The sequence below is a fragment of the Microtus pennsylvanicus genome, chromosome 3 (assembly GCF_037038515.1).
Source record: "Microtus pennsylvanicus isolate mMicPen1 chromosome 3, mMicPen1.hap1, whole genome shotgun sequence".
NCBI lineage: Eukaryota > Metazoa > Chordata > Mammalia > Rodentia > Cricetidae > Microtus > Microtus pennsylvanicus.
The window spans coordinates 99,045,063-99,072,714 of record NC_134581.1 but is presented as its reverse complement, the minus strand read 5'-3'; the positions used below and the strand labels follow the sequence as shown (position 1 = coordinate 99,072,714).

General features: G+C 51.0%; 1 protein-coding gene across 10 annotated transcripts; it reads right to left on the bottom strand.

The window, feature by feature from the left end:
- Window positions 1-1,836: 1,836 nt before the first annotated feature.
- On the bottom strand, window positions 1,837-25,697 carry Tyk2 (tyrosine kinase 2). Of its 10 annotated transcripts, none has more exons than XM_075966669.1 (24): window positions 25,569-25,679; window positions 23,475-23,544; window positions 20,478-20,688; window positions 17,823-17,946; window positions 17,532-17,658; window positions 17,040-17,203; window positions 14,728-15,094; window positions 13,759-13,959; window positions 13,519-13,676; window positions 10,494-10,602; window positions 10,216-10,411; window positions 10,023-10,126; window positions 9,764-9,940; window positions 9,586-9,673; window positions 8,196-8,323; window positions 6,164-6,299; window positions 5,931-6,085; window positions 5,451-5,601; window positions 5,155-5,252; window positions 4,565-4,772; window positions 4,126-4,244; window positions 3,411-3,583; window positions 3,063-3,180; window positions 1,837-2,193 (listed from the first exon to the last, which is right to left on the bottom strand). In XM_075966669.1, the coding sequence occupies exons 3-24, from the start codon at window positions 20,683-20,685 to the stop codon at window positions 1,948-1,950; spliced, it is 3,555 nt and encodes a 1,184-aa protein (XP_075822784.1). In that variant the 5' UTR covers window positions 20,686-20,688; window positions 23,475-23,544; window positions 25,569-25,679; the 3' UTR covers window positions 1,837-1,947. The 10 variants fall into 10 exon arrangements, with proteins under 10 accessions (XP_075822784.1, XP_075822783.1, XP_075822782.1 ...); XM_075966668.1 differs by having other exon boundaries at window positions 23,475-23,626; window positions 25,569-25,676; XM_075966667.1 differs by having other exon boundaries at window positions 23,475-23,631; window positions 25,569-25,673.
- Window positions 25,698-27,652: the final 1,955 nt, after the last annotated feature.

Below are 27,652 nucleotides of genomic sequence, written 5' to 3'. Positions count from 1 at the left end.
GGCGAGTAAAGAAATGAGTCTTTGAGGAAATTGTCTTGGCACTGATGCAACAGTGACTTTGGTTTTCGGGACAGGGTTTCTCTGTAGCTTTGGAGCCTGTCCTGAAACTCCCTCTGTACAACAGGCCAGCCTTGAACTCACAGAGATCCACCTGCCTCTGCCTCCCAAGTGCTGGGGTTAAAGGCACGTGCCACTGTCCCTCAGCAATAGTGAATTTTTTTAGGCAAGGTCGCACTCTCTAGTCCTGGCTGACCTGAATATCACACAGACCTATCAGCCTCTGCCTTCTGAGTGCTGGGATTAAAGGCGTGCTCCATCAAATTCAGCTCTCACATTTTTTAAACAAGATTGTCCGTGACTGGGCTTGGTGATATGACCTTGTCTCCTGGAGGCTGGGGCACTGAGGTAGTATGACAGCGAGTTCAATATTTCTTGACAGAACCTGGACTGACGGACATGGTGCTCTCTCATGGTACCAACACCCCCAGTCCATTAAACAGCAAGCAATGGCACATGTCCAGGACAGCTGCAGCACAAGTGTGCTTCCCGCTTTGCAAACTAGGCCATCCCTATGGCTTTATGTGGCTGAAGAACTCATTTCTGGCTGGGCGGTGTTGGCGCACACCTTTAATCCCAACACTCGATCTCTGTGAGTTCAAGGCTAGCCTGGTCTACAGAGAGTTTCAGGACAGGCTCCAAAACTACAGAGAAACCCTTTCTCGAAAAACAAAACAAAAACCCCTCATAGTCCATTTGTGGCCCTTGGGACAGAATCAAGGGCCGTGTGCACAGCGGGCAGGAGCTCTACCTCTGAGCACACGGCCAACAGCCCATCCTGCTTGCGAAGATGAGGAGTTTGTGTTGCCACGCCCAGCCTCCATGATGTCTTTAGAAACCCTTGGGGAGCAGTTATTTCTCTGCCGCTCACAACTGCATCTACTCCTACTGCCTGTCTCAATCTCACCTCTTCATCGAAAACACCAGAATGGTAATAAACATTTATTAAACACTTATCTGTGTCTCCTCCTAAGCAGTTTAAGCACAACCATCAGTGCTCTTCATCAGTCCTATGAGGTAGAAAGGCTGACCATCCCCATAGTTGAGACATGAGGCCCAGAGATCAAGACATTTACCTGAGGTCACACAGGACCTCCGTGTGTGACAAATGGCCCTCCTGTGAGTGTGTAGGCAAGTGCATACGCAGGTGTGTGGCCATGTGTTTGTGCAGAGGTCAGGGGACAACTCTGGGTACTCTTTCTGAGGCACTGTCACACCCTGTTTGGAGGCAGGGACTCTCACTGGCCTGTGTCACTGAACGGACTAAGCTGCTGGTCAGTGAGCCCCAGAGAGCTTCTGTCTCTTCCTCCCCAATACTGGGACAAGCTGGGAATTGAACTCACATCCTCATGCTTGTAAAGCAAGCACTTCTGTAAGTGCTTCACTGACTGAGCAATCTCCCCAGCCTCCAGCAAGCAGTTATCGGGTGCCTTCTGTCTATTGGGAACTGATCTAGCTAGTGGCTTGGTTGCTAGGGAAGGAACCCAGGTCTTCCCCCCTGCTAAGCACAGGCTTTGCCAGTCACACCCCAGCTTGGCTGGTGGTTGAGGGGTGATCAGAAGTGTCCAGCTTCTTCTGAAGTCTCATTCTATCTGCACACCGGCTGTGCCACCTTGCTGAATGTGGACCCTAAAGCCCTCAGGCGTCCAGCAAAGCAAACAGTTTCCTCCCAGCTGGTAAAGATGATGGGTCTCCACTGTGACAATGAACAGACCCAAATGAAAGACTCGAGGATCCACTTGGACTTTTTGCACATCCAGGGTCCATTCAGGTTCATGGTCAAGGAAGGAAAAGTTGTCTGTTCACTGATAGGGGTTTCCAGGCAAGAGTAAGGTGTAGAGCGTGTGGAGGCTTCTCTGTGGGGCCCATCTATCCCGACACCCTTGACCGTCAGCACACACTGAACACTGAAGGCACCTGGCCTTGGTACTTCTCCTGGGCTGTCTTGAGGATAGGCACAAGATTCTGGAATGTGGGTCGGAAGGAGGCCTCTGCCTCCCAGCAGTTCTTCATGAGGAGATAGATCTCACACGGACACCTGTCAGGCCGAGGCAGCCGCTCTCCTCGCTCCAGCAGCTCCGTGAGCCTCAGCACGGTCATCTGGCCCTGGGTGACGCCGATGAGCTCCATGAATTTCTGCGGCACAATTGACAGCAACTATTGCACAAGCCACAAACCCGTGTCCCAGATATGGAGTGTGCACAGGCAAGGGGAGGCTGGAGGGCAAAAAAAATAAAAGTCCCATTCTATCTATCCCTCTCTGTCCTAGTCCTTTGAGACAGGGACTAAAGGCCTGCGCCACCACCGCCCGGCTTCCGTGGCTTCTTGGGATCATCTCTCAGTTAACTCTTCTCTTTGCCCAGCACCATGGCCCAGTTTAGTCTACTGGACATGTCTAGTCCTGTTTTCTTCCCCTGCTCTGGACTCTTCCATAGGCCTCATGTTTTCAATTAAAAACCTTCCCCTTGGGCTGGTGAGATGGCTCAGTGGTTAAGAGTACTGACTGCTCTTCCAGAGGACCCGGGTTCAATTCCCAGCACCCACATGGCAGTTCACAGCTGTCTGTAACCCCTGTTCCAGAGAATCTGACATCGTTATATCAATGTACATGAAATAAAGTTAAATAAAAATTAAAAAAAAAAAACAAACCTTCCCCTTGCCAGGCGGTGGTAGCCAGCCTGGTCTACAAGAGCTAGTTCCGGGACAGGCTCCCTCACTTTATATATCTGGTACTGAAACACCCCCGCTTATCCAACCTCCATGTGTGTGCTGTGGCATGTGGGCGCACACAACAACACACAATAAACAGGTGAAAAAGAACCATTCAGACAAACTCCATGGAAACAAAACAGCTCCCACACTGCCAGGCAATACCTTCACAATCAGGCAAGGCTGAACAGGCTAGTGAAGAGCCTGCCTGTGTTGAGGGGCTGAACTTGAAATGCCTGCTTTTCTAGAAACGTCCCCAGCAAACACAAGGGTAGAGTTGGGTAGCTGTCGCTCACCGTGGGGGGGCTCTGCCTAGAGTCACAGTAGGTCAACAGCTCGTACAGGGTCACCCCGAAAGACCAGACATCTGACGCATAGTAAAATTTGCACTCCTTCAGACATTCCGGGGCATACCTGGAGACAGAGGAGGCTCAGGACTGGCTGGCTAGACCTGCAGTTCACATCCAGTCAGAAGAGCCCTGAGAATCTAGTTGGGTTTCAGATTTAACTAAACCAAACCAAATTGCACTGCAGGGCTTTAGTCCTGCCCCTTCCGTACCTCGGCCCCGCCCAACTTCCCTCTGCATCCCAGAGTTTCCTCCTTCTCCCCCCCCCACTTCCCGACTGTATCCACTCCTGATCACCAGAACACTGGGCTGTCCCCGTCCTCGCGAACGCGGTAGTACTCATGGCCTTCAGGCACTGCCTTGGCTAAGCCAAAGTCTCCAATCTTGACCAGCCTGTCATTGTCCAGAAGCACATTGCGCGCGGCTAGGTCTCGGTGAATGTAGTGTTGCCCGTGCAGGTAGGCCATGCCCTGGGGTGGGGCAGGGCGAGTCAGGCTCAGCTTCGGTCTGAGCAAGCAAAAGGAGCCAGAGCGAGGCTTGGACGAGGCCAGCAAGGAGGGTGTTGTAAGGGGTGGGATCAAGCAAAGGTGGGTGAGTTTAGGAATGTGCAAATCTCTACAAGGTTAGGAGTGGGGCTTTGGGGGTAAGTTAGGCTAGGGTGCAACTAAGAAGAGGTGGGACTCGGTGGGCGGGGCCAAGCAGAGCTAGACGGGTCTAGGGTCTAGAAATATTCAATCCTCTACAGGGTTTGGGATGGGGCTTGCAGATACTAGGCCAGGCAAGATAGGCTAAATTGGTGGTGGTGTTGGGGAGGATTAGTGGGAAGAGCCAAGAAAAGGTGAGTGGGTTCAGTCATAAGGAAACTAGGGATTAGGGGTGAGGCTTATGGGGGTGTGGCCACAAAGTGAAAAGAGTCCAGACCGAGAGCAAGAGCATGGGCAGGGATAGACCCCTTCAGGACCAACAGAAGCAGGGGTGGTCTGCTCTGGAACGAGAGGCGGGGCCATCCCACCTCGCAGATCTGCTGGGCGAACAACAGGAGCTGAGCCAGCCCAACGCTGTGCCGTGGCAGGTAGTCCCGAAGGCTGCCCAGGGGGACGTATTCCATGACCAGCTGTACAGACTTCTCTCCTGTCAGGAAGAGACCATAAGGGCCGGAAGTTGACAGAGGGTTGGAATCCCAGTATCCTGGAGCTCTGAGCACTGCACAGATCGGCCCGGGGGAGGGAGGGGGACAGGACCAAGACCCGTGTACCCCGTGTACACTAGGGCAGGTCCATGGATGAGAGGGACCCATGTAGAACCCTGTTCCTGTGCTAGGCAGGTGGGGGTGGAGTGGGGGGGCTCCTGTTCATCCTGGCCCCAGTAGGCAATACCCTCAACTAAGAAGGCTACTTAGCCACACCCCTACGGCAACTGAGCCAAGATGGTTAGGCCCTGCACCCACACACCATGGCCTGGCACACCTTGGTCCTCACAGCAGCCTTTGTACTTGACAATATGTTCATGGTACAGGGTCCGCAGGATTTCGATCTCCCGCTGCCAGCCTGAGCGGAGCTGGGGACCACAGCCCTCCTTAAGGGCTTTCACAGCCACCATCTCGCCGGTGCCATCATTGGTTGGATCATAGCAGTACAGGCTGACCTTGCCAAAGTGACCCTGGCAGAAGTGGGCAGGACAGTCAGAACCAGGCGGTAGAGCTTGCTAGGCCCAATGAACTGCCTTCTCCCAAAACCGAGGAGTCTCCCCATCTTTCTCTCTGTTTGTTTGCTTGAGAGAATCACACTATGGAGCACAGGCTGGCTTGGAATTTGATACACAGATGCTGGCCTCAGACCCAGCGCTCCACCCGCCCCTGCCCCAATGGTGAGTGGTGAAAGCCTGCCTACCATGACTGGCCCTCCAAACTGTTCTTAAACAAGACTTCCTTCAGATGCATCCTAGCCCTCCCCCTTCCTCCAGCTCTCCAAACCCCACCCCGACATCGCTAACCTATGCCCCAGCCATCCGCTCCCACCCAGCTCCCCAGCCTAGCTCTCACCTCACCCAAATCCCGGATCTTTTTCAAATAACGTTTGTGGAAAACCGTGGGGTCTGATGCTGCTGAGTCTGAGTTCACAGCCGAGATACCCACTAGATCTGGAAAAGCCAAGGCCTTCAGTTAGACCCTTCAGTATCACATGGCTGGTCCCTGCTCGCCAGCATCCCTCTCACCTGGACACCTTTAGGTGAGTCAAAACCTGCCATGCTCTGTGCCCCCGTGCAGATTTTGGATGGGCAGTGCCTGCACCGGCAGGAACTCCAGCTGCGCACCCAACCCCCAGGGCCCTGGCTCACTCTGTGGCTGCAGCCTGGTGAGGTCCCGCAAAATGGTGCGGAATGATGGCCGCTGTGCTGGTTCGTAGGTCAGGCACTGGCGGGTGAGTGTGGCCAGCTCCGGGCATGAGGGCTCAGGCAGCTGGTGCTGCTTTGTGTAGAATCGTTCTTTCTGTGGGGGTGATGACCCCAGACAGTGAGCCTCCCATTCTGCCCACACCTTCCCCAAAAGGCACAGCCAAATGGTATGGCTGGCTCTGCAAAGCTGGAGCAGGTTCCCCAAGCCGTTCCATCTCTCAATCTTTCCTCCCTGCCCTCAGCTCAGCCCCTTTAATGCCCCCAGGCCTCTGCAAAAGCTGTGCTTGGAACCAAGGTTGCACTTCCTAGCCCTGCTCATGAGCAAAAGTCTACATTTAATGAAACATTCTCTAGGAAATCTTTTCAGCCACTTCAATGAACCAAAGAACCCTTTAAGAGTCCACCGAAATCCTTAGGACATACCTCGGAGGGGCGACGACCCTGCAGGGGTGCCTCCCCATCAAAGCAGATCTCAAGAAGGGTGGCACCAAAACCCCACATGTCCGTGGCAGTACCCAAGCTACTGATCTCTCCAGACAGGCACTCAGGAGCTGTCCAGGGGATGCGTTCCACCCGCTCTGGGAAGCACAGGTTAGAGATCAGCGAGGGCAGAAAGAGCAGGGGAAGGCCTCCCTATGCCCCACTCCAGAACTCACCCTCTCTGGAGAGGGCACCTTGGCCCACGCCAGGATCACTTAACTTGATGAAGGGGCTGGTACCCTCCTCTAGCCCCAGCCGCGCCAGCAGGACGTTCCGGCCACATACATTCCCGTGAACCAGATTCTTGTCCTCCTGAGTGGCAAAGGAGAAAAAGGGCGTGACTCCTAGGGCTGGGTCCAGATTCCACCACCACCCTATCCATAGGCTCCTCCCCACAGGGATAGCTGTGTGAAAATGACAATTGTCAAACTATTGGGATAACAATATAATGTTATCAGTACCAGGTAACACTGGGAGCTGAGTGTGTAGCCAAGGTTCTTGGCCAGGAACAAAAAGCTAGAAAGAGGAACTGGAGAGATGGCTCAGAGGTTAAGAGCATTGCCTGCTCTTCCAAAGGTCCTGAGTTCAATTCCCAGCAACCACATGGTGGCTCACAACCATCTGTAATGGGGTCTGGTGCCCTCTTCTGGCCTGCAGGCATACACACAGACAGAATATTGTATACATAATAAATAAATAAATAAAATAAATAAATAAAAAACTAGAAAGACCTCACTGTAAGTCTCCAAACACCACTGCCCCAGGACCTTTGCACAGACTGTTTTCACACATCCCCGAATATGATCTTCCCAAGACTCCCTGGCAGCAACTTTCCTCTCCTGTCAGGTGAGGCCAGCTCAGTCCATCTCTTTCCAATTCTGCTCAGTCCCAACTCCTAACTGTGCCTCCTGTCCACGTCAGCTCATCTGGCCCTCAATTCTGTCTGCATTGTGTGTGTGTTTTGTGCTCCTGGGGGAGTATGCCTGTGGAGGTCAGAGACCAGGTGGTGTCCTCAATTGCTCCTCGCCTTATTCTCTGAGACAGGGTCTCACACTGAGTCTGGTGCTCCCTGATTGGGTAAGCCAGCCCGTCAGTGAGATCCAGGGACCCTCCTGTCTTTGCCTCCCTGGTGCTAGGGTTACAGACATCTGACTTTTTATGTGGGTGCTGGGAATATAAATTCAAGTCCTCATGGCTGTACAGCAAGCATTCATCACGATCTTCCCAGATTCCCCTGCTCAGTTCATACTGCTTCCTAACATTATTTTGTTACTGCTCTAAGCACAGTTATCCCTCTCTCAACACAGGACATCTTCAGATGGAGCCAAGGTAAAAACTGAAGTTAGGTGTCAGGCATGGTAATGTAAGCCCGTCATTTCAAGAGGCGGAGGCAGGAGGATCAGGGGTTCAAAGCCAGTCTTGGTTACATAATGCATCTGGGACCAGCCTGGGCTACATGAGACGACTTGGCAGCATGTGCCTGTCTGTAACCCTGGAGCTGGGGAGGTAGAGACAGGTACACACTGGGTTCCACAGGCTAGTTAGTTTAGTTGTATAGGTGAGTTCTGGGTTTGGCAAGTCCCTGCCTCAAGAAATAAGAACATCTTATTCTCCTTAAATAAGGAAGACATCTTGGTTCTCGCCTGGGCACGCACACACAGCTTAGCAGAGGATGGCCCTGAGACCCCAGTGCAGCACTGCAAGCACACATCACACCCTCTTTATACAGAGCTAGGCCTGGAATCCAGGGCTTTGTCTGAGTTAGGCAAGTGCTCTACCAACTGAGCTACAGCCCCAGCCCCTTCCTTTCCCAATGCTTGCAACAGGGTGTTGTGTAGCCCAGGTTAGCCTCAAACTCACTACATAGCTGAACTCCAGATTCCCCTGCCTCAGTTCCTACACACAATGATGGCATGTCTGTGTTGCCATACCTGGCTTCACTGCATCCCATTTTCTTTCTCCCTTTCTTTCTCTCTCTCTCTCTCTCTCTCTCTCTCTCTCTCTCTCTCTCTCTCTCTCTCTTTCTCTCTCTCTCTTTGACACAGGGTTTCTCTGTGTAGTTTTGGAGCCTGTCCTGGAACTCACTCTGTAGACCAGGCTGGCCTCAAACTCACAGAGATCCGCCTGCCTCTGCTTCCTGAGTGCTGGGATTAAAGGCGTGCGCCACTACCACCAACACCTAGTTTGTACCCCCTCAGGTCCACATACCAGGTAGCTGAGGGCACTGGCCAGCTGCTGAGCCACAATCATCTTCCAGGTCATAGGCACTCGGCCCCTGTGTCGCCGTAACCACACATCCAGGGGACCATGTTCTACGAACTCTGTCACAATGATATCTGCAAAGATTCCGCTGCTGGAGGGGCAGTCACCTGCCTCTTCCTCCAGAGACCAGGACAGATGGTACTGGAGGGGCAGTCACCTGTCTCTTCCTCCAGGGACCAGGACAGATGGTACTGGAGGGGCAGTCACCTGTCTCTTCCTCCAGGGACCAGAACACATGGTACTGGAGGGGCAGTCACCTGTCTCTTCCTCCAGGGACCAGGACAGATGGTACTGGAGGGGCAGTCACCTGCCTCTTCCTCCAGGGACCAGGACAGATGGTACTGGAGGGGCAGTCACCTGTCTCTTCCTCCAGAGACCAGGACAGATGGTACTAGAGGGGCAGTCACCTGTCTCTTCCTCCAGAGACCAGGACAGATGGTACTGGAGGGGCAGTCACCTGCCTCTTCCTCCAGAGACCAGGACAGATGTAGGGCCAGGCTGAGTTTGCATTGTGGTTGGGGACTTTACGAGCAGAGCAGAGGGCCAGGCAGAGGTGAAATGGGGAATCTAAACACAGAGTAAGTATCCACACAGAGGACAAGCACAGGAAGGAGAGAGAAGGTGGGAGGGGGATGGGCAGAGGTGAGCAGCAGGAGGCCAGGTACAGGCTGGAGAGCAGCATCAGGGACACACATGGAACACTGCAGGGTCACAATCGGGGACAGGCAGGGAAGGAACAGAGGTGTCTACGCAGGGTGGGAACACAGGGTGACTGAGATCACAACAGGTCTGGGATCTGCCTGGGGCCACTGTGCTGAAGAGCTCAGAGTATGGCAAAAGGAATTATGGGATGACTTCGACAGAGCCAGACATCATGGTCTGGGTCAAGGAGACTGGGCAAAGCAGGTATAAAAAGGAGTCAAGGGAAGGGGGAGGCTCAGAGTACAGTACAGCATCCAGAGGCCGCTCATCCGTGTGGTGAGGAGTGGGCACGCTGAAGATGAAGGCCTGATCTCAGACTACAGGAGGCAGTGACAGATGGTTTCGGTGTGGCTCAGAGGCAGAACCCTGCCTGCAATCCCCCAGTGAGGACCTGGAGGTGTGGCTCAGCGATAGAGCCCCTGCTTGGAATACCATATAGTGAGGAGCTGGGGGCACTGCTTAGGGGCAGAGTGTTTACCCCACATGCCAATGGTGACAGCCTGGGTTCCATCTCCAGTACCACCAAAAATAAAAAAAAAAAAAAGATTGGCGAGTCAGGATGTCAGGATACAGGCCAGGGAGAGGGTACAGAGGGGTGGAATTCAAACCCAGTTGGGTTTTGGGGTGAACTCACTCTCTGAGCCACGCACGCAGACACCATGCAGGAAAGCCAGGTGCATGTGTGCCACCTGGCTCATGAGGCTGGCTGTTTCATAGAAGGCCTGTGGGGACAGGGCAGGTCAGGCTCCTGCAAACCCACCCCATCCTTCCCAGTCCTCTCAGACACCCCAGGGCCAGCCTTGTATAATTACCAAGGCGATGTCATGGTGACTGGGGTCCAGGACTTTAAGCACCACTCGGAGCTGCTGCCCACTGCCCCCGCCAGGCTCAGGAGGGCATCCACTGTCGGTTTTGCCTTCGTCAGGGCCTCCCACTCTTAGAAGGCCCTCATAAACATTGGTCCTCGTGCCTTGACCCAAGTGGGACAGCTGCAAGAGGAGCTACTGAATGTAGCAGTGCTGACTCCGCCCCGCCCCGCCCCCTCCACATGCCTTGCCACAGAGGACCCACCTGCGTGATTTCATTCTGGTGAACTCTGTGGAAGCTGAGCTGGCTGAGGTTGAGAGGCCGGGTGTGGGCACTGGACCCCCGCATGACCAAGAGGTTGGAGATTTCTAGGCACAGGAGCAGACACTGCCCTCGTGGGCTGGCTTCAGGGCACACGGTGTCAGCCCTACCTGGTGCCTCCGGCTGTCCTACTCACCTCCTGGCCGGGGCAGGCAGCAGTGGTGCAAAGGGAAGCAGTCGTCACCAGCCCGCAGCGAGCAGCCCTGCAAGGCGACCCGAAGGTCCCCCACGCTGTCGAAGGAGCGACCCCAGCCATATAGCACAAAGGCTCCAGGTTGCTGGGTGATGGGGAACTTTCGGAGGCGCAGACCCTTGGGGCCGCTGTTGGGAGCCTGGGAGAGTGGGAAGGAGATGTGAGCAGGGGTCAGGCGGAAAGGTGCACCTCTCTAGCCTCCACCCTGGCTCCACACCCACTGAGTCTCGATGGGCCACAGTGAGGATCAGACGGTGGAGGTGGCTGGTGCTCCACTGGATCAGGTAGAGGCCATCCTCCGGCCACAGCTTGGCTTGCACAAATGGATCCCTGGGAGAGGAAGAGGACGGGAACACCATCAGCCTCCTGTAGTCACTGTGGAACCCAGCTAGGCAATGAACACAGAGACCTGCTCAGAGACACACACATCAGCCAGACACAAGTCAGGGACAGGAGATGGCAGTACATACCTGTAATGCCAGCTCTCAGGAGGATGAGGTCACATGATCACTGAAAGTTCAAGTTCAGCCTGGGCTACATAATATGAATATGTCTCAAGGAAAAGTGGAGGGAATGGAGACTTTGGAAGATCAGGGCTCAGATCTCTGCACCCTTGTGGGACTCTGGGAGTAGTAGCATGCACCTGTAATCCAGCCCTAAGGCTACAGCTCAGCTAGTCTAGCCAGTCAGCAAACTCCAGTCTCAGAGACCTGCCTCAAAAACTAAAGCGGTAACAGGGCTTGCTGTTCCTGTAGGGGACCAGGGGTTCACTCTTAGCACCCACACCTCACACCACCTGTGACTCCAGCTGCAGAGAATCCTATGGGCACCACATACATGTGGCGTACACTCAGATACACATATATAAACATGAAGAATAAAAAGAAACCAATGGAGAGCGACTGAGGAAGACACCCAAGGCCACCTTGGCTGCCTTGCACACACACACATGCAGATAAAACCTTCAGGGAGCCTGCAAGTGGATAAAGGCACTTGAAGCCTGATGACCTGAGTTCGCCATCCAGGACCCACATGGTAGAAGCAGAGAACTGACTCCTGCAGGCTGCCCTCTGCCCTCCCCATATACACTAGGACATGTCTCCCTGCACATAAGTAAATGTATAAAAAAATCTCAGAACTACTGACAATAGGTGAATATATACATGTATACATACATATGACCACTGACATAGATACATGTAAAAACAGTCACCTGTGCCTAACATCAAACACAGCCACTGACGAAGTGACAGATGCTGAGACAAGAAAACAGTTGCCTGATGTTACACGGGTCACACCCAGACATGGCCACAACAGGACAGAGTTACTTCCAGTGAAGAGATAGTCATTTGGCCCCAAAACACAGATCATGTGTGCAGTTGGTCACCATGAGTCACAGAGCCATGTGGGTACACCATTTCCATGTGTTCTGTCTCCTCTGAGGCTCATGTCAGGTCCTACACCCAGTGATGACATGTCAGACACGATGGGCTGCAGAGATGGCTCAGGGGTATTTGCTGCTCTTCCAGAGGACCCAGGTTCAATTCTCAGCACCAAGAAGGGGGCTCTCACCTGTTCTGTAGCTCCCAGCCATTGTGGGCACCAGATATGCACATTGTGCAGGCAGAAAAACAAGACAAACACACACAAAAAACATACATATAAAATTAAATTACAAAAAAAACTTAAAAAAAAAAGGTAGACATAAACTAGGTATGATAACACAATCTCTAGTCCCAGTGCTGGGAGGTTGGAGGCAGGGGGACAGAGAGTTCAAGGTCACCCTTGCAGAATTCAAGCCTAGTCTGGGCTTACTGAAACCCTGTCTCAAACACAAATCAAGGGGCCAGGGAGATGGATGACTCCCAATCTCATGACCTGAATTTGTTCCCCAGCACCAAGATGGACTCCGGGTTGTCAGGTGACCACCACACACGTGCTGGGAGTACTGGTGCACGCCACCACAGCCAAGTCAATCAGTGCTTCATCCACTAGCAAGTACTACTACGGCTCGCTACAGCTGAGCTACAGCCACAGATCAGTGTGAGTACGGGTGTGCATGCCACTGTGCGCATGTCAGAGGTACCAGTCTTGGCCTTCTGTCCTGTTAGAGGCAGGAGCCTCCAAAGAGTCCTCTACCTACCATGGACTGTAGGAGTGCTGGGACTCCACGCACCAGCCGCTGAGCCACGTGTCTTCTAGGGTCACATTCATACCCTCACAGGAGAAGGCAGGCACTCTATCTGCTAAGTCATTTCCCAAGTCCCCTAGACAGTTTTCCTACAACTTAATTTTGAAGGCCTGAGAGATGGCTCAGATGTTAAAGGAGCTTACTGCCCTTCAAAAGGATGCAAGTTCAGTTCCCAGCACCCACACTGGGTGGCTCACAACCATCTGTAATACCAGTCCCAGGAGGATCTGATGCTCCTGGCCTCTGTGGGCACCTACACTCAAGTGTACAGACATACCACAAACATAATTTAAAATAATAAAAAACAAATATTTAGATTTAATTTTGAGCTGAGCAGTGGTGTCACATGCCTTTAATTCCAGCAGTCGGGAGGCAAACGCAGGCAGATCTCTGGGAATTCAAGACCAGCTTTGTCTATAGAGTGAGTTCCAGGACAGTATGGCTACAGAGAGAACACAGAGAAACCCTACCTCAAAAAAAAAAAAAAAAAAAAAAAGAAATACAATTTAAATTTGAGATAGGCTCTCACTATATAGCCCAAGCTGACCTGCTTGGTTTGGGCTGTGCGCTACCACAGCTAACCTTTCTTCTTAAGAGTCCAGACTAGCCGGGCGGTAGTGGCGCACGCCTTTTAATCCCAGCACTCGGGAGGCAGAGGCAGGCGGATCTCTGTGAGTTCGAGACCAGCCTGATCTACAGAGCTAGTTCCAGGACAGACTCCAAAGCTACAGAGAAACCCTGTCTCGAAAAACCAAAAAAAAAAAAAAAAGAGTCCAGACTAAGGCATTTTATCATAGTAATGAAAAAATAAACTAGTAGAAGGGCCTTGACATCTCAGAAGTGACAACAGCAACAACAAAAATGAGGACTAAAAGGAGGCATACACAGAGGCCAGACAGTCAGACACAAACATGGTGACACTCATGTGCCCACAGCTAACTGGGCTGGCGGCAGCACCTCGGTGTAGTGGCAGCTGCATGAACACATACTAGGTGGACCATGGACGCAGCCTCTGGCACGGCCAGCCCTGACACCCTCAGGCCACCATCACTCACATCAGGGGCCCATGGATGCCATTCTGGATGCTGGTCAACAGCCGCGGGGGTGCCACCTCATGGCACAGGTAGTGGCTGGAGTCGGCGGTCAAGCGGAAATAGCCATCCACCAGGGCCACAAAGGACAGGGCTTCAGCCCGGGAACGGAGGCACAGCAACTGTGGGCCAGGGGGCATGGTCAGGGAGCCTGGCAGGACAGGTCCGAGCCACCTCCACCAGCCTGCTGCCCAGGGGCCCCACCATGCACTTGTTGTCCTGAAGGTGGATGCGCACGTGACAGTCCTTTAGCACTACATGGGAGATGTCCTGGAAGTCGCAGAAGTAGGTCCAGGATGGCTCCCCAGGACTCTTGGCCAGCTGCTCGGCAACCTCAGGGGCCTTGACTTTCTTCCCAGATCGGTTGCCTTGGGGATTCCCTCTGCTGTTACCTCTTGCAGATTCCTAAAAGCCACGCCAGGGAGTCGGGGTGGAGGTGGGGTGAGGCAGGGGACACACAGGACAAGGATAGTTTATAGTTTACTGTATGTGCATTGGTGTTTTGCCTGCATGTTGAGTCAGATCTTGGAGTTACAGACAGTTGTGAGCTGCCATGTGGGTGCCAGGAATGGAGCAGTCAGTGCTCTTAACCACTCAGCCGTCTCTCCAGCCCTGGCAAGGTTAGCTTAATTTCCCCTCAAAGGACAGAAGGAAGCTGGGCTTAAGCTCTCAACTCCAAAAGTCAGAAAGTTGCAGGAAGATCGACATGACTTAAAGTCCAGGCTGGGCTACACAGCTGAGCTCTGGGTCAGCTAGAATCCCAGTACATAAGACACTAACTCAAAAAATAAAAATAAGCTGAGCAGTGGTTGCACACACCTCTACTCCCAGCACTCAGAAGGCAGAGGCAGGCAGATCTATGAGGTCAAAGCCAGCCTAGTCTACAGAATGAGTTCCAGGATAGCCAGGACTACACAAAGAACCCTCTTCCAAAAAACAAAACAAAACAAAAATAAATAAAAAATAGACTCTCAAGGGTCAGGAAGCTGTCTCAGCGGGCAAAAGTGCTTGCTTCCAAACCTGACGACTGGAGTCTGATTCCCAGAGAGAAACCCGCTTCCCCAAGAGATCACCTGACCTCTATGTGCACACCCTGCCCTGCCATGCCTCCACGGTCAGACGAGGACAGGGCTCACTTGAGCTACCCTGAGGAGCCCACAGCTGAGTGCTCACCTGGATCTGTAGTGGACGCCACTGGATACCTCTGGTGCCTGTCACCAGTACCTCGTGGGTGGGAAGCCTGGTGGCCAGCTCTGGGCCTGGGTCTCCAGTAGTCTGCCCACTGTTCTGGATGTAGCAGGGGTCCCTCTCAGGCTGGTCCAGCACCTCCAGATGACACACCGGTATGTGCTCTGAGCCAAATCGAGGAGCCAGCCGCTCCAGGGTGGCCAAGTACTTAACCATCACAACCTGCTGGGAGAGGTGGCCAGGCCGAAAGGCCCGCAGGAATCGCCGGAAGACTCTGCGGAGACGCAGGCGCGTGAGCGCATTGTGCTGACGGATGTGCTGGCGGAAGGAACGAGGGATGCAGTTCTTAAAGCTGAAAGAGGACACAGGGGACATGTCAGAGCCTGGGTAGCCAGAAAGGCTGGGTGACATGGGGTTAGTGGCTGAACCTTTCTGCTGCCTCATCTAGACAGCAGGCCTATGTCATGAATGCAGGAATAAAGACCCTAATCCCAGCACTATACAGTGAAATTCTGTCTCAACAGTTTTTATTTTTATTCCTCATGTGTGTGTCCCCACAATAGTCGGAAGAGGGTGTCAGATTCCTTGGAACTGAAGAGTGGGTGTGAGGCTCCATGTGGGTGCTGGAAACTGAACTCTGGTCCCCTGCAGGAGCAGCCAGGAGCACTCAGCCATCTCCAGCTCCTTACCTTACCTTTTATAGTAGCCCAGGCTGGCCTGGATCTCACTGTGTAGCCCAGGTTGACCTCAAACTTGAAGTAATCTTCCTGGATCTACCTCAAGTCCAAGAATAATATGCATACCACCATATCTGGCCCTATTTTTTTTTTTTTTGGTTTTTCGAGACAGGGTTTCTCTGTGGTTTTGGAGCCTGTCCTGGAACTAGCTCTTGTAGACCAGGCTGGTCTCGAACTCACAGAGATCCGCCTGCCTCTGCCTCCCGAGTGCTGGGATTAAAGGCGTGCGCCACCATCGCCCGGCTTGGCCCTATTTTTTAAAATTTATTTGTTTGTATTTTGTGTGAATTGATGTTTTGCCTGCATATGTCTGTGTGAGGGCATTGGAACCCCTGGGACATGAGTTATAGACAGTTGTAAGCTGCCATGTGGGTGCTAGGAATTGAACCCAGGTCCTCCGGAAGAGCAGCCAGTGCTCCTAACTGCTGAGCCATCTCTCCAGTCCCTGACCCTAACTGTTTGTCTTGTAATTCTTCTGTCTCAGTGCACTGGTGACTATGGCTACACATCTGTGCCACGTGCCTGGCCAGAGAGAGGGCCTTCTGAGCTTCCAGAAACTGCCTTCCAGAAGTCTATATCCTGTACCCACAGGGAACCCCACTTCTAAAGGCTGGGCTTTTATAGGTTTTTTTTCTTTTTGAGATAGGGTCTCTATGTAGCCCTGGCTGTTCTGGAACTCATTATATACAGTAGGCTGTCTCAGATGCACAGAGGTCCTCCTGCCTCTGCCTCCAGAGGACTGGGATTAAATGTGTGTTCCACTGTAATCAGTCTGAAGTAATGTCTTCAAAAACAGAGTAGGCTGGGGAGTGGTGGTATACTCCTTTAATCCTAGTATTCAGGAAGCAGAAGCAGGAGGATCTCTGAGTTTGAGGCCAGCCTGGTCTACAGAGCAAGTTACAGGACAGCCAGGGCTACACAGAGAAACCCTGTCTCAGAAAAAAAAGGGGGAAAAAAGAAAAACAAAGTAAATAAACAAGCAACATAAATAATGTATACTCTCTGAATCCACTCAATTCTTCTACATTTCATGTTTGTATTTTGTTTAAGACTGTATTATTTGCCAGGTGGTGGTGATGCACGCCTTTAATCCCAGCACTTGGGAGGCAGAGACACACGCATCTCTGTGAGTCTACAGAACCAGGTCTACAGAACGAGTTTCAGGACAGGCTCCAAAGCTACAGAAAAACCCTGTCTCAAAAATAAATAATAAAGACTATATTATTATATTATTTTTTATGTGCATGCTGTGTGTGTGCCTGTGCATGTGCGTGCCAGTGAAAGCCAAAAGAGGGTTTGGTCCCTTGGGGCTGGAGTTATAGACCATTGTGGGTCATCCAGTCAAAGTGCTGGCAACTGAACTCAGGTCCTCTGCAGAGTCAGTGTTTGCATTTCCTTTAGTACCCAATCTGCTTTACCAGATGTGAGCTCCCAGAGGTGGCCCTGTGTGAGTCCACAGCTAGCGATCAGTGTTTGCTGGATAAACCAAGGCAACATGAAAGGTCCACCCCGGTGCCCTGGGCGTGGGGGGCTCCAGCCACTTACTCCATTGCCACTCACCTGATCTCTCTGGCCATCTCCTCCAGGGGGACACCGCGGCAGAGAGCAAGGTGGCAGAGGTGCAGAAAGGCCATGCCCAAGCTCTCATTCTTAAAGTGATGGATCTCTTCCTCACTAGACAGGTCCCGCAGCGACACCACATCATTCATGAACTCGTGTTTTCCCTGAGGGGTAGAGGGATGCATAGGAAAGGGGAGGGAAGGTGTTTGCTTTATTGCAAACAAACTCTAACTCCCTGCTTCTAGCACCTTGTGGGGAAGGGAGAGACAAGTATTTTCCTAGAAAGAGCAAATGTACATCACAGAAACACCATGTACACCGCCTCCTCATGATTTGGAGACCGTGTCAGACATTATTAATCACACGGAGCACTCATTCACTCCAACTTCTTTTGGTAAAGACAGCTAAAAGACCCCAGCTAGTATGGGCTGAATCATATTAGCTGCAGTGGAGTGGGAAGTGGAAGGGAGTCCTTTCCGTCCTTGCTCATACCTGCTCAAAGAGGTATTCAAATGAGGCAGAGTCCAAGAGCTGCACACCCTGCTCTGACCCCGGGGAACCATATCGGTACACAGCTGGCTCTTGGGGACTCATGCCGTGCCAGTTCCGGAAGTAAAACCTACAAGAAGGGAAGGAGAAACAGAGCCAGGCAGGAGGCCTGATGGGTAATTAATGTTGTGTTCCACCTGAGAGACTGTGGCGTGGTGGATATCCTGCACTTCCCTCTACACCTGTGCTGTGGTGCTCGTGAACACACACACCTTCCAAGAGACCTTCACTTACCTCATTCGGAAATACAGCCTTAGGCTCACATCTCGGGATGTGTCTAGGATGTGGTTTGGGGGCAGCCAGACCTTGGCCTGTGCATCATAGAGGGCAAAGAGATTCAGGCAGGGTGGAGTGATGCCTGGAAGACGGAAGACGGGAGGGATGAAGTCAGAAGCCCCATCAGCTGCAGACCTTAGCTCTGAGGACACTGCAACTCACTAACTCCTGTCACATACTCTTCCCACGCCTCTCCTGTCTATGACTTATCAAATACTGAAAGACACACAAGGCAGTTCAGAACTTCCACCATGTCAATGCTTCCCAGAACTACGTTTCCCAGATTCCTTTGCAGCTAAGATAGGAACATTGGACTAAGTGGCATGTGATTTCAGAACTCTGGAGGCTAAGGCAGAACAAAAGTCATTATCTGCTACATATAAGTTGGAGGTCAGCCAGAGCTACATGAACCCGTCTCAAAAACAAAACAAAACAGGTGGCACATCCCAGCACTCGGAAGGCAGAGGCAGGTGAATCTCTGTGAGTTCCAGGTCACCCTGGGCTACAGAGTAAGTTTCAGGACAGCCAGGGCTCCACAGAGAGACCTTGTCTCGGCACACACTTAACACACAAACAAATAAACAACAAGAACAAAGGTTTCACCTGCAGACATACAGACAGAATATTGTATACATAATAAATAAATAAATATTTAAAAAAATGGGCTGGAGAGATGGCTCAGTGGTTAAGAGCATTGCCTGCTCTTCCAAAGGTCCTGAGTTCAGTTCCCGGCAACCACATGGTGGCTCACAACCATCTATAATGGGGTCTGGTGCCTTCTTCTGGCCTGCAGACATACACACAGACAGAATATTGTATACATAATAAATAAATAAATATTTTTAAAAAAAAAGAAAAAAAAAGAACAAAGGTTTCAGCCTGTAAGATAAACACAAATTGCTCTCCAAAGTTATTACACATACCTTCACTACAGGTTTGATAAGATAAGGTACCTCGCTTGTGAAACAGCTTTCTTTTTTTTTTTTTTTTGTTTTTGTGACAAGGTTTCTCCCTAGCTTTCGTGCCTGTCCTGGAACTAGCTCTTTTTTTTTTTTTTTTTTTTTTTGGTTTTTCGAGACAGGGTTTCTCTGCAGTTTTGGAGCCTGTCCTGGCACTAGCTCTTGTAGACCAGGCTGGCCTCGAACTCACAGAGATCCACCTGCCTCTGCCTCCCAAGTGCTGGGATTAAAGGCGTGCGCCACCACCGCCCGGCTGGAACTAGCTCTTGTAGATCAGGCTCGTCTCAAACTCACAGAAATCTGCCTGTCTCTGCCTCCCGAGGGCTAGGATTAAAGGCATGCGCCACCACGCTTTCTAAGACGCCAACTGCTTTACTCTCTGCCTCAACCATTCCACGACTCCCTATTACTGCCCACTGAGAAATCCCAACCCCTTCAGTGCTGAGTGACCAGGACCTGGCTTCTTTCTCTGATGCTTGATTTGAGATGGGCCTCACAGAGCCCAGGGTGGTCTCTAAGTCCATATGTAGCTGAGGTTAGCCTTGAATTTTTTTCTGTGCTTCCTGCCTCCACTTCCCAGAGTACTGGGACGACAGATTTGCACCATTGAGCCTGGCTCAGCGGTGCTGGGGATGGAAGCTAGGGTTCTGTGTGTGCTGGGTAAGTGTTCAACCAGGGTGAGTGCCAACTTCAGCCCTAAGCCTCAACTTTTACTTCCTTTTCCCAGTTCTTAGAGCCGCACCCCACTCAGCCTGAAGGTCTTTTGGTTCCTCAAACAGGGTGGTACCCTGGACCTGTGCGGAGGCCATTTTCTCCATAGAGTTCAGGTCCCATTGGTCACATCAACACAACAGAAAGTCGGGCAGTGAGAGATGTCGCAGTCAGATTGCCAGCACACTCCCTGTGACGGTCTGAACATGTCCTAGCATTTACAAGCTGGAATCTTAATCGACAAAGCATGTGTTAATGGAATTCAGGGCAGAACTTTGGACGCGTGACTAGTCTAAACGAGGTTGGGGGTGGGACTAATGACAGCTTTAGTGCCTTTATTTGGCAGATACAGAGGATAGAAATTAGAACTTTGCACAAACTGGGCAGGTTCCACTGAGCCACACCCTGACGTCTCACTGGGGGATTCTGGGAAGGGGTTATAACACTGGGTCACATGCCAGCCCCTCACTGGGGGCTTGTTTTTTTTTTTTTTTGAAAGATTTATTTATTTTTATGTGCATTGGTGTTTTGCCTTGTATGTCTATGTGAGGGTACCAGATACCCTGGAATTGGAGTTACAGACAGTTGTGAGCGTCCATGTGGATGCTGGGAGTTGAACCCGGGTTCTCTGGGAGAGCAGTCAGTGCTCTCCAGCACTGAGATGAGCGTTTCTAGGCAAGAGCTCTACCACTGAGCCTCACACGTATTTTGAGACAGGGTCTTCTTGTGTAGTTAGTTTGGCCTGGAACTTGTGATCCTCCTGCCTCAGTTTCCCAAGTCTGGGATCACAAACACCCCCGGCTCAGCAGCGTTTTCTTCCCTTGCCCTCTAGAATAAGAGCCCCCCACTGGCCCCAACTTAAGCTGGCACTCAGACTCACTCTTCTTTGTCCAATGAGTATGAACCACACCACCAGCTGCTCCTCCCCAGGCTCCACACTCACCGACTTTGTGTGCAATCTGGATGCAGATGTCCTCGGCAGTCAGAGCCGTCTGGCTGAAGGTGACCCAAGGCTCCCCGCCCTCCGGCCCAGTCCAGTGCAGCAGCACCATCAAGCTTTCCGTGGGTACCAGGGGCTGAGCTTCGGTGCCATCTGCCCTGCTGTCTTCTGACATGGCTCTCCGCCCACACAGAGGCATAGTTGCCACCATTCACTGCTGGTTAAGGACAGGCCGTTAGATTCGGGCCACAACCCAGAGGACTCTTAACTCCTCAGCCTCCCACGCACCCAGGCTGAAGTCCAAAGGAAAGAGCGGGGGTCTTGCCCTCCCTCAGCCTCAATACATACAGTTGTTTGCGGGCAGGAATGCTGAGTGACTTGAGACTGCCAGTTTTAACGGTAGCAAAGCCGACTTACAGTTTTGTTTAATTTTGTGTATTTAGACAGTCTCATGTAGTCCAGGCTCGCCTCCAACTTAATACTGTACTTTTTCTTAAAGATCTGTGCCGTATGTTGGGGTGCCCACGGGTGTGGGTGCCAGAGAAGACATCTCCCATTGAACTGGAGTTCCGGGCAGCTATGAGCCACTCGATGTGGGTGCTGGGAACCGAACTCCAGCTCAGCCTCTGAACCTAACCATATAACTAGGCCCCATTTGTGTTTTTTTTAAACAATTCTCACTCGGGAGGCAGAGGCAGGGGATCTGGGTTCAAGACCATCTGGTCTACAGGGCGAGTGCCAGGCTAGCCAGGCCTACACAGAGAAGCCCTGCCCCAAAAGAAACGAACAAAAAGCAATTCTCAGGCAACTCAGGCTGGCCTCAAATTTATAAGTAAACAAGGATGTTCTTGAAGTCTGATTGTAATGTTTGAATCTCAAATGCTGGGATTACAGTTGTGCAACTGCGTCTTTGGCTTTTTAATGTACCTTTTTAAAATTAATTAATTAATTAATTTTTGAGGCAAGGTTACACTGTGCAGCTCTGGTGGTGGCCTGGAGCTCACAGAGTTCTGCTTACTTCTGCCTCCAGAGTCTGGCCTGTGTGTCAGCCCAGAATATTAGAGCATGCCTTGAATCTCAGCACTTAGGAAGCAGAGGCAGGCAGATCTCTGTGAGTTCGAGGCCAGCCTGGGCTACAGAGCTAGTTCCAGGACAGTTAGGGCTACACAGAGAAACCCTGTCTCTAAAAACCAAAAATGAATAAACCAATAAACAACAACAAAATAAAAACATGTGTCACCTACCGCCCACGAAGTATTTATTTAGTTTGAAACAAGAGCTCATTATGCTATTTCCAGACTGCTCTTCAATCCCTACATTCAATCAATCCACCTGCCTCAGCCTTCCAAGTAACCGGGACTACAGGTGTACAGAGTGCCAGCAGACCGACCCCTCCTGTCCTGTGTTTGGGAGGGCAGAGGTTCACAAGGTCTGTCTACAGCTGCTGGGGCCTCTTCCTCCAAAGCCTCCTGACTGCCAGAACCGCAAACACGAGTCACCACAGTCCGCTTTCTCCTTCAGTAATCTTATGGCAGTGTGAACAGCCACTCTGAAGTGCACGAGGAGGGGAACATTTGCCCGCTACCCCAGTACTTCAGAGGGATCAAAGTCAGGCTCACATACCTAAGGTAGTGGAGGCCAGCCAGGGATACATAAGATTCTGTCTTCACGTAAACAGATAGTGGCCTGGGAGATGGTTCTGTGGGCAAAGGCACCTGCCGCCAAGTCTGGAGACCTGAGCTGTACCCCTGGCCCCCACATGATGGAAGGAGACAAGTGGCTCCTAAAATTGTCCTCTGGGCTACACCAGTGCTCTTCATACCCTTATAAAAACAGCATAACAGGGCTGGAGAGATGGCTCAGTGCTGAAGAGCACTGACTGCTCTTCCAGAGGACCCAGGTTCAATTCCCAGCACCCACGTGATAGCTCATAACTCTCTGTAACTCTAGTTCCAGGGGACCTGACACCTTCACACAGATATACACGCAGGCAAAACACCAATGCACATAAAATAAAAATTAAGAACATAAAAATACCATAAGAATACTAAATAAAAATAAAATAGGGGTGGTGGTGGTGCATGCGCCTTTAATTGGAGCACTTGGGAGGCAGAGACAGGTGGTTCTCTGTGAGCTTAAGGCCATCGTGGTCTATAGCATGAGTTCCAGAACAGGCTCCAAAGCTACAGAGAAACCCTGTCTTGAAACAAAACAAAACAAAACCAAAACAAACAAACAAAAAAAATCTTTTTTTTTTTTTTAAAAAAAAAAGCCATTTTGCCAGGTGGTGGTGGACACCTTTAATCCCAGCACTCAGGAGGCAGAGGCAGGTAGATCTCTGTGAGTTTTAGAACAGCCTGGTCTACAAAGCTAGTTCCAGGACAGGCCCCAAAAGCTACACAGAGAAACCCTGTCTCGAAAAATCAAAAATAAATAAATAAGTAAATAATGAAATAAAATAAAACCAGGCAGTGGTGGCACATGCCTTTAATCCCAGCACTTGGGGGCTGGAGAGATGGCTCAGCGGTTAAGAGCATTGCCTGCTCTTCCAAAGGTCCTGAGTTCAATTCCCGGCAACCACATGGTGGCTCACAACCACCTGTAATGAGGTCTGGTGCTCTCTTCTGGCCTGCAGACATACACAGACAGAATATTGTGTACATAATAAATAAATAATCCCAGCACTTGGGAGGCAGAGGCAGGTGGATCTCTGTGAGTTTGAGGTCAGCTTGGTCTACAGAGTGAGTTCTAGGACAGCCAGGGCTACAATGAGAAACCCTGTCTCGAAAAACCAAAACGGAAAAAAAAAGTAATAATAATAAATTTAAGCCAAGCACATTAGTGCATGCCTTTAGCTCCAGAACTCTGTGAGTTTGAAGCCAGCTTGATCTAAGTAGTTCCAAGCTAGTGAGATGCTGTCTCCATCAGTCAATCAACCAATCCATGAATTTCTGCTCTGAACAAAGCTCCCAGAAGGTAGGCGGGCTTGATGCAACAAACCTGGTGGTGTGTCTAGGAACTTTGATATGACCTCAGGCGATGCACTTAACCTCTCTGGTACTCCATTTCCCTGTGTGAAGCAGAGATGCTGAGACCGTTGCTATAAAAAGATGTTCCAACCTGGTTCTGCATGGTACTGGGCCAACAGGAACCTGAACTAGGCAGGAAAAACAACCACCAAATATGACCCAAAGAGACTGCACTGGGGTGGAGGAGCGGCCAGCAGGGGCAGAGCAGCAGGCATCCTCCCTGCTCTAGGCCCGGGCTTCATCCCCAATACCACCAAAAAAGCACTACTGAACCACGGGGCTCAGCTGGAAAACCTGGGTCCAACCCTTCAAACTCACAGCGTGGAAGAAGAGCACCAACTGCTCTGAGCTGTCCTATGGCATGCATGCACACACAAACACAGTTAAAGACATGTGACTTAGCCAAATCCAAACGAGCTTCGCCATCACGACTTTTCTTTCCATGCTCGAGATCCACCCCAATAGGTGACCAGGGCTGCTCTCACTCCACATGGGGGGATGCTCACCTGGGATGCCACATTTCAGGGACAAGGTTCCACAATTTAAAAAACAATTCTGTGAGCATGGTGCATGTGTGTGTATGAATAGGTATATATGTACATGGTATATGTGTGTGCATGGTATGCATGTTGTATGCATATGTGTTCAGGCATATGTGTATCTGGCATAAATATGTATGTACATGAAGCATAAGTGTGCACTAATAGTGTATGGGTATATGAAGGTATATGAGTGTGTATGTGCATGGTATATGTATATGTGTGTATGGTGTTATGGATGTGTGCATAGTGTATGCAGGGATATATGTGCATGGTATATGCATGTGTGTACATGCATAATGTATGCATATATGTACACGCATAATGTGTGCATGTGTGTGCACACATGGAGGCCAGAAGTGTATATCAGGTACTTTCCACCTTAGTTTTTAAAATGCGTGTGAACGTTTTGCATGTATGTCTGTGCTCTACCTCATATGTGCCTGGTGCTGATGGAGGCCAGAAGAGGGTATCGGATCCCCTGGAACTGGAGTAATACATATGGTTGTGAGCTGCCATGTGGGTGCTGGGAACCAAGTCTGAGCCATCTCTCCTGCCCCTTCACCTTGTTTACTGAGACAGGGTCTTACTAAACCTAGGGTCACTGTTTTGGACCCCTAGGACCTTCTTGTTTCTATCCCCTCGTGTTGGGGTGACATGTGACCGTTGCCACACTCCACTTTATGTAAGTCCTGGGAGTCAAACTCGGATCCTTCTGCTTGCAGGCACTTTACCAACGGAGGGAATATTCATTCACCCTTTATTTTATATTGGTCTGTGTAGCCCAGGCTATCTTAGAATTCACCCTGTAGCTCACACTGTCCTCCAACTCATGGTGATCCTTCTGCCTCAGTCTTCTAAGTACAGCATTTTATTATATATATGTACATATACACATGTGTACACTTTTTTGAGGCAGCATTTTACTATATAGCCTAGGCTAGCCTAGAGCTCACAGAAATCCCCTTCTCTGCCTCTGTTGAGATTGCAGGCATACGTACGCCAGCACACCCGGCCTTGAGCCCACCAGCCTTAATGATTTATGTTACTGTAAGTGCCCTGAAAATCAGATCTGCCGGTACTTGTCTCCTCTCCGGGCCAGTTTCCACACGCGGTAAGAGAGTAACCAGTGGCTACTTCAAAGGCTCAGTGGAAAGTGTCTGGCAAACAGTAAACGTTTAATAGATGTTACCATAATCTATTCACGTTCAAAACACCATCCCGGGGACTGGGGCCTTTGGGAGAGCTCACTTCCTCCTTCCCGGTTCCCGAAGATCCCGGCCCAGCTCTGAAGACGAACATAGGGTCTGTACTTGCAGAAGCTGCATCTGTCCCCACCCATCGCCCGAAAACCTGCCGACCCATCTGGCTCAGGCAATAACAGCACTGTGCACTCTACAGGAAACCGACAAGTACGGAGACAGCGGGTGCTCCTGGTCCAACTCCGGGGAAGTGCTAGTGCTTGCAAGGCCCCAGCCTCCTCCCGCCTGCGTCCCAGGGGCGGAGGGGAGCCCCTCCGCACTCACCCTTTGCAGGGTACTCAGGCTCGGACCCTGGACCCCGCCCCACTGCCGCGGGGAGCAGCTGCAAATCCACAACCGACGCGCAGCGGGCCATTGGCCGCCTGAATCGCGCATGTCCTTTGGCCGCAGTCCGGCCCACTAGGCATATGATCCTACGTTCCTATTGGCCATCGTACAAGAATGGCCTCGCTCTGAATGGTCGTAGTGGTGGAACCTCCTAGTCATGATTTGTTGGAGCGGCAAGCGGAAACGCTGAGGCCTCTGCGATTGGATGTGCGAGATGAGGGCGGAAACGCAGAGCAGGACGGCAGGGCCGGGCGGAAGAGTGAGGTCTGTGGGCAAAGGGCCTGGAAGCCTTAAGTTTCTGCAGGTACACACCTGTACTCGGAGGCTGCAGTCACCCAGACTTGAAGTTCCTGGTCTCATGCAGCCCAAGTACCCCCCTTGGCAGAGGAAGGGTCAGAAATCCAACATCATGGGGGGTGGGGTACGTCGTGAATAATTTAGACAGTAGGAGACCAAGTTTTCGTTTTGTCGAGACACGGTTTCTCTGTGTAGCCCTGGCTGTCCTTGAACTCAGATTTACCTGGCTTTGCCTCTGGAACGCTGGGATTAAAAGCCTGTGCCGCCACCACCCAGCCAGAGCCACAGTTTTACAAAACAGTGAGAAAAAGTTACTCCTCAATACTCTTCTCCATGAGACCCCACTTTGACGATGGTCCTGTCCTTGGTCTGTCCAGCCCCATATTAGCCAAGAAACCTACTAAATCATACCCCAACCCTTGATCCCTGACCAAGTCTCCTCACTTCTGACGTGGGCCTGTGTCTTTCTCTCTAGGAAGGTCTGGCTCAGCACCAAGAGCGCTTGCCGCTTTTCCAGGTGACGCAAGTTCAGTACTCACCGCTTACACAGCAGCTCACAACCATCCATAACTCCAGTTCCAGTTGATCGATACCCTCTTCTGACCGCCGCAGGCACCAAGCACAAACGTGGTACACAGATATATATATATATGCAGACAAAACACACACAACATTTATTTACAAAAACAACACCAAAAACTGGCACGGAAGCACATGCCTTTAATCCTGGCACTTGGGAAGCAGAAATAGGTGGATCTAAATAGTTCAATACCTGCTTGGGCTACAAAGCAAGTTCAGGCCAGCTTGGGCTACCCAATGAGACCCTGTCTCGAAATAGAGAGACCATGGGGGCTGGAGAGATGGCTCAGAGGTTAAGAGCATTGCCTGCTCTTCCAAAGGTCCTGAGTTCAATTCCCAGCAACCACATGGTGGCTCACAACCATCTGTAATGAGGTCTGGTGCCCTCTTCTGGCCTGCAGGCATATACACGGACAGAATATTGTATAAATAATAAATAAATATTAAAAAAAAAAAGAAATAGAGAGACCTCTCTGGTCGATATTAGAGACTGACTTCCTCCCTCCCTCCCTCCCTTCCTCCCTCCCTCCCTCCTTCCCTCTCTCCCTTCCTCCCTCTCTCCCTCTCTCTCTTGGTAGCTCAGAAGATAAAGGCATTTGCTGCAAAGCCTGAAGACCTGATGTAAAACCCCACATTCCCCATGGGAGGAGAGAACTGACTAACTCTTGTAAGTTATGATCTGACACATTCTGCCTTCACATAAACACATACACACGTATGTGTGCACACACACAATGTATGTAAATAAGAGAATATCCAGGAAGCTACATGATACCTTTTTTTCTAAAAAAAAAAGTATATGACATATATATATATATATCAATATATATATATATATCATATATCTGCATGTATGTAAATGCCCTGTGTGACCTCAGAGGCTGGAAGAAGACTTCTGATCCTCTGGAACTGGAGTAACAGACAGCTGTGACCCACTGTTTTAGGGTTTCTATCGCTGTGAAGAGACACCATGACCACAGCAACTCTTATAAAGTAAAAAATTTAATTGGGGTGGCTTACAGTTTCAGAGGTCTAGTCCATTATTGTCATGGTGGGACATGGTGGTGTGCAGGTAGACATGGTGAAAGAGGTGATCAGTAGGCAACAGGAAGTGAACTGTGTCCCATGCCAGGCATAGCTTGAGC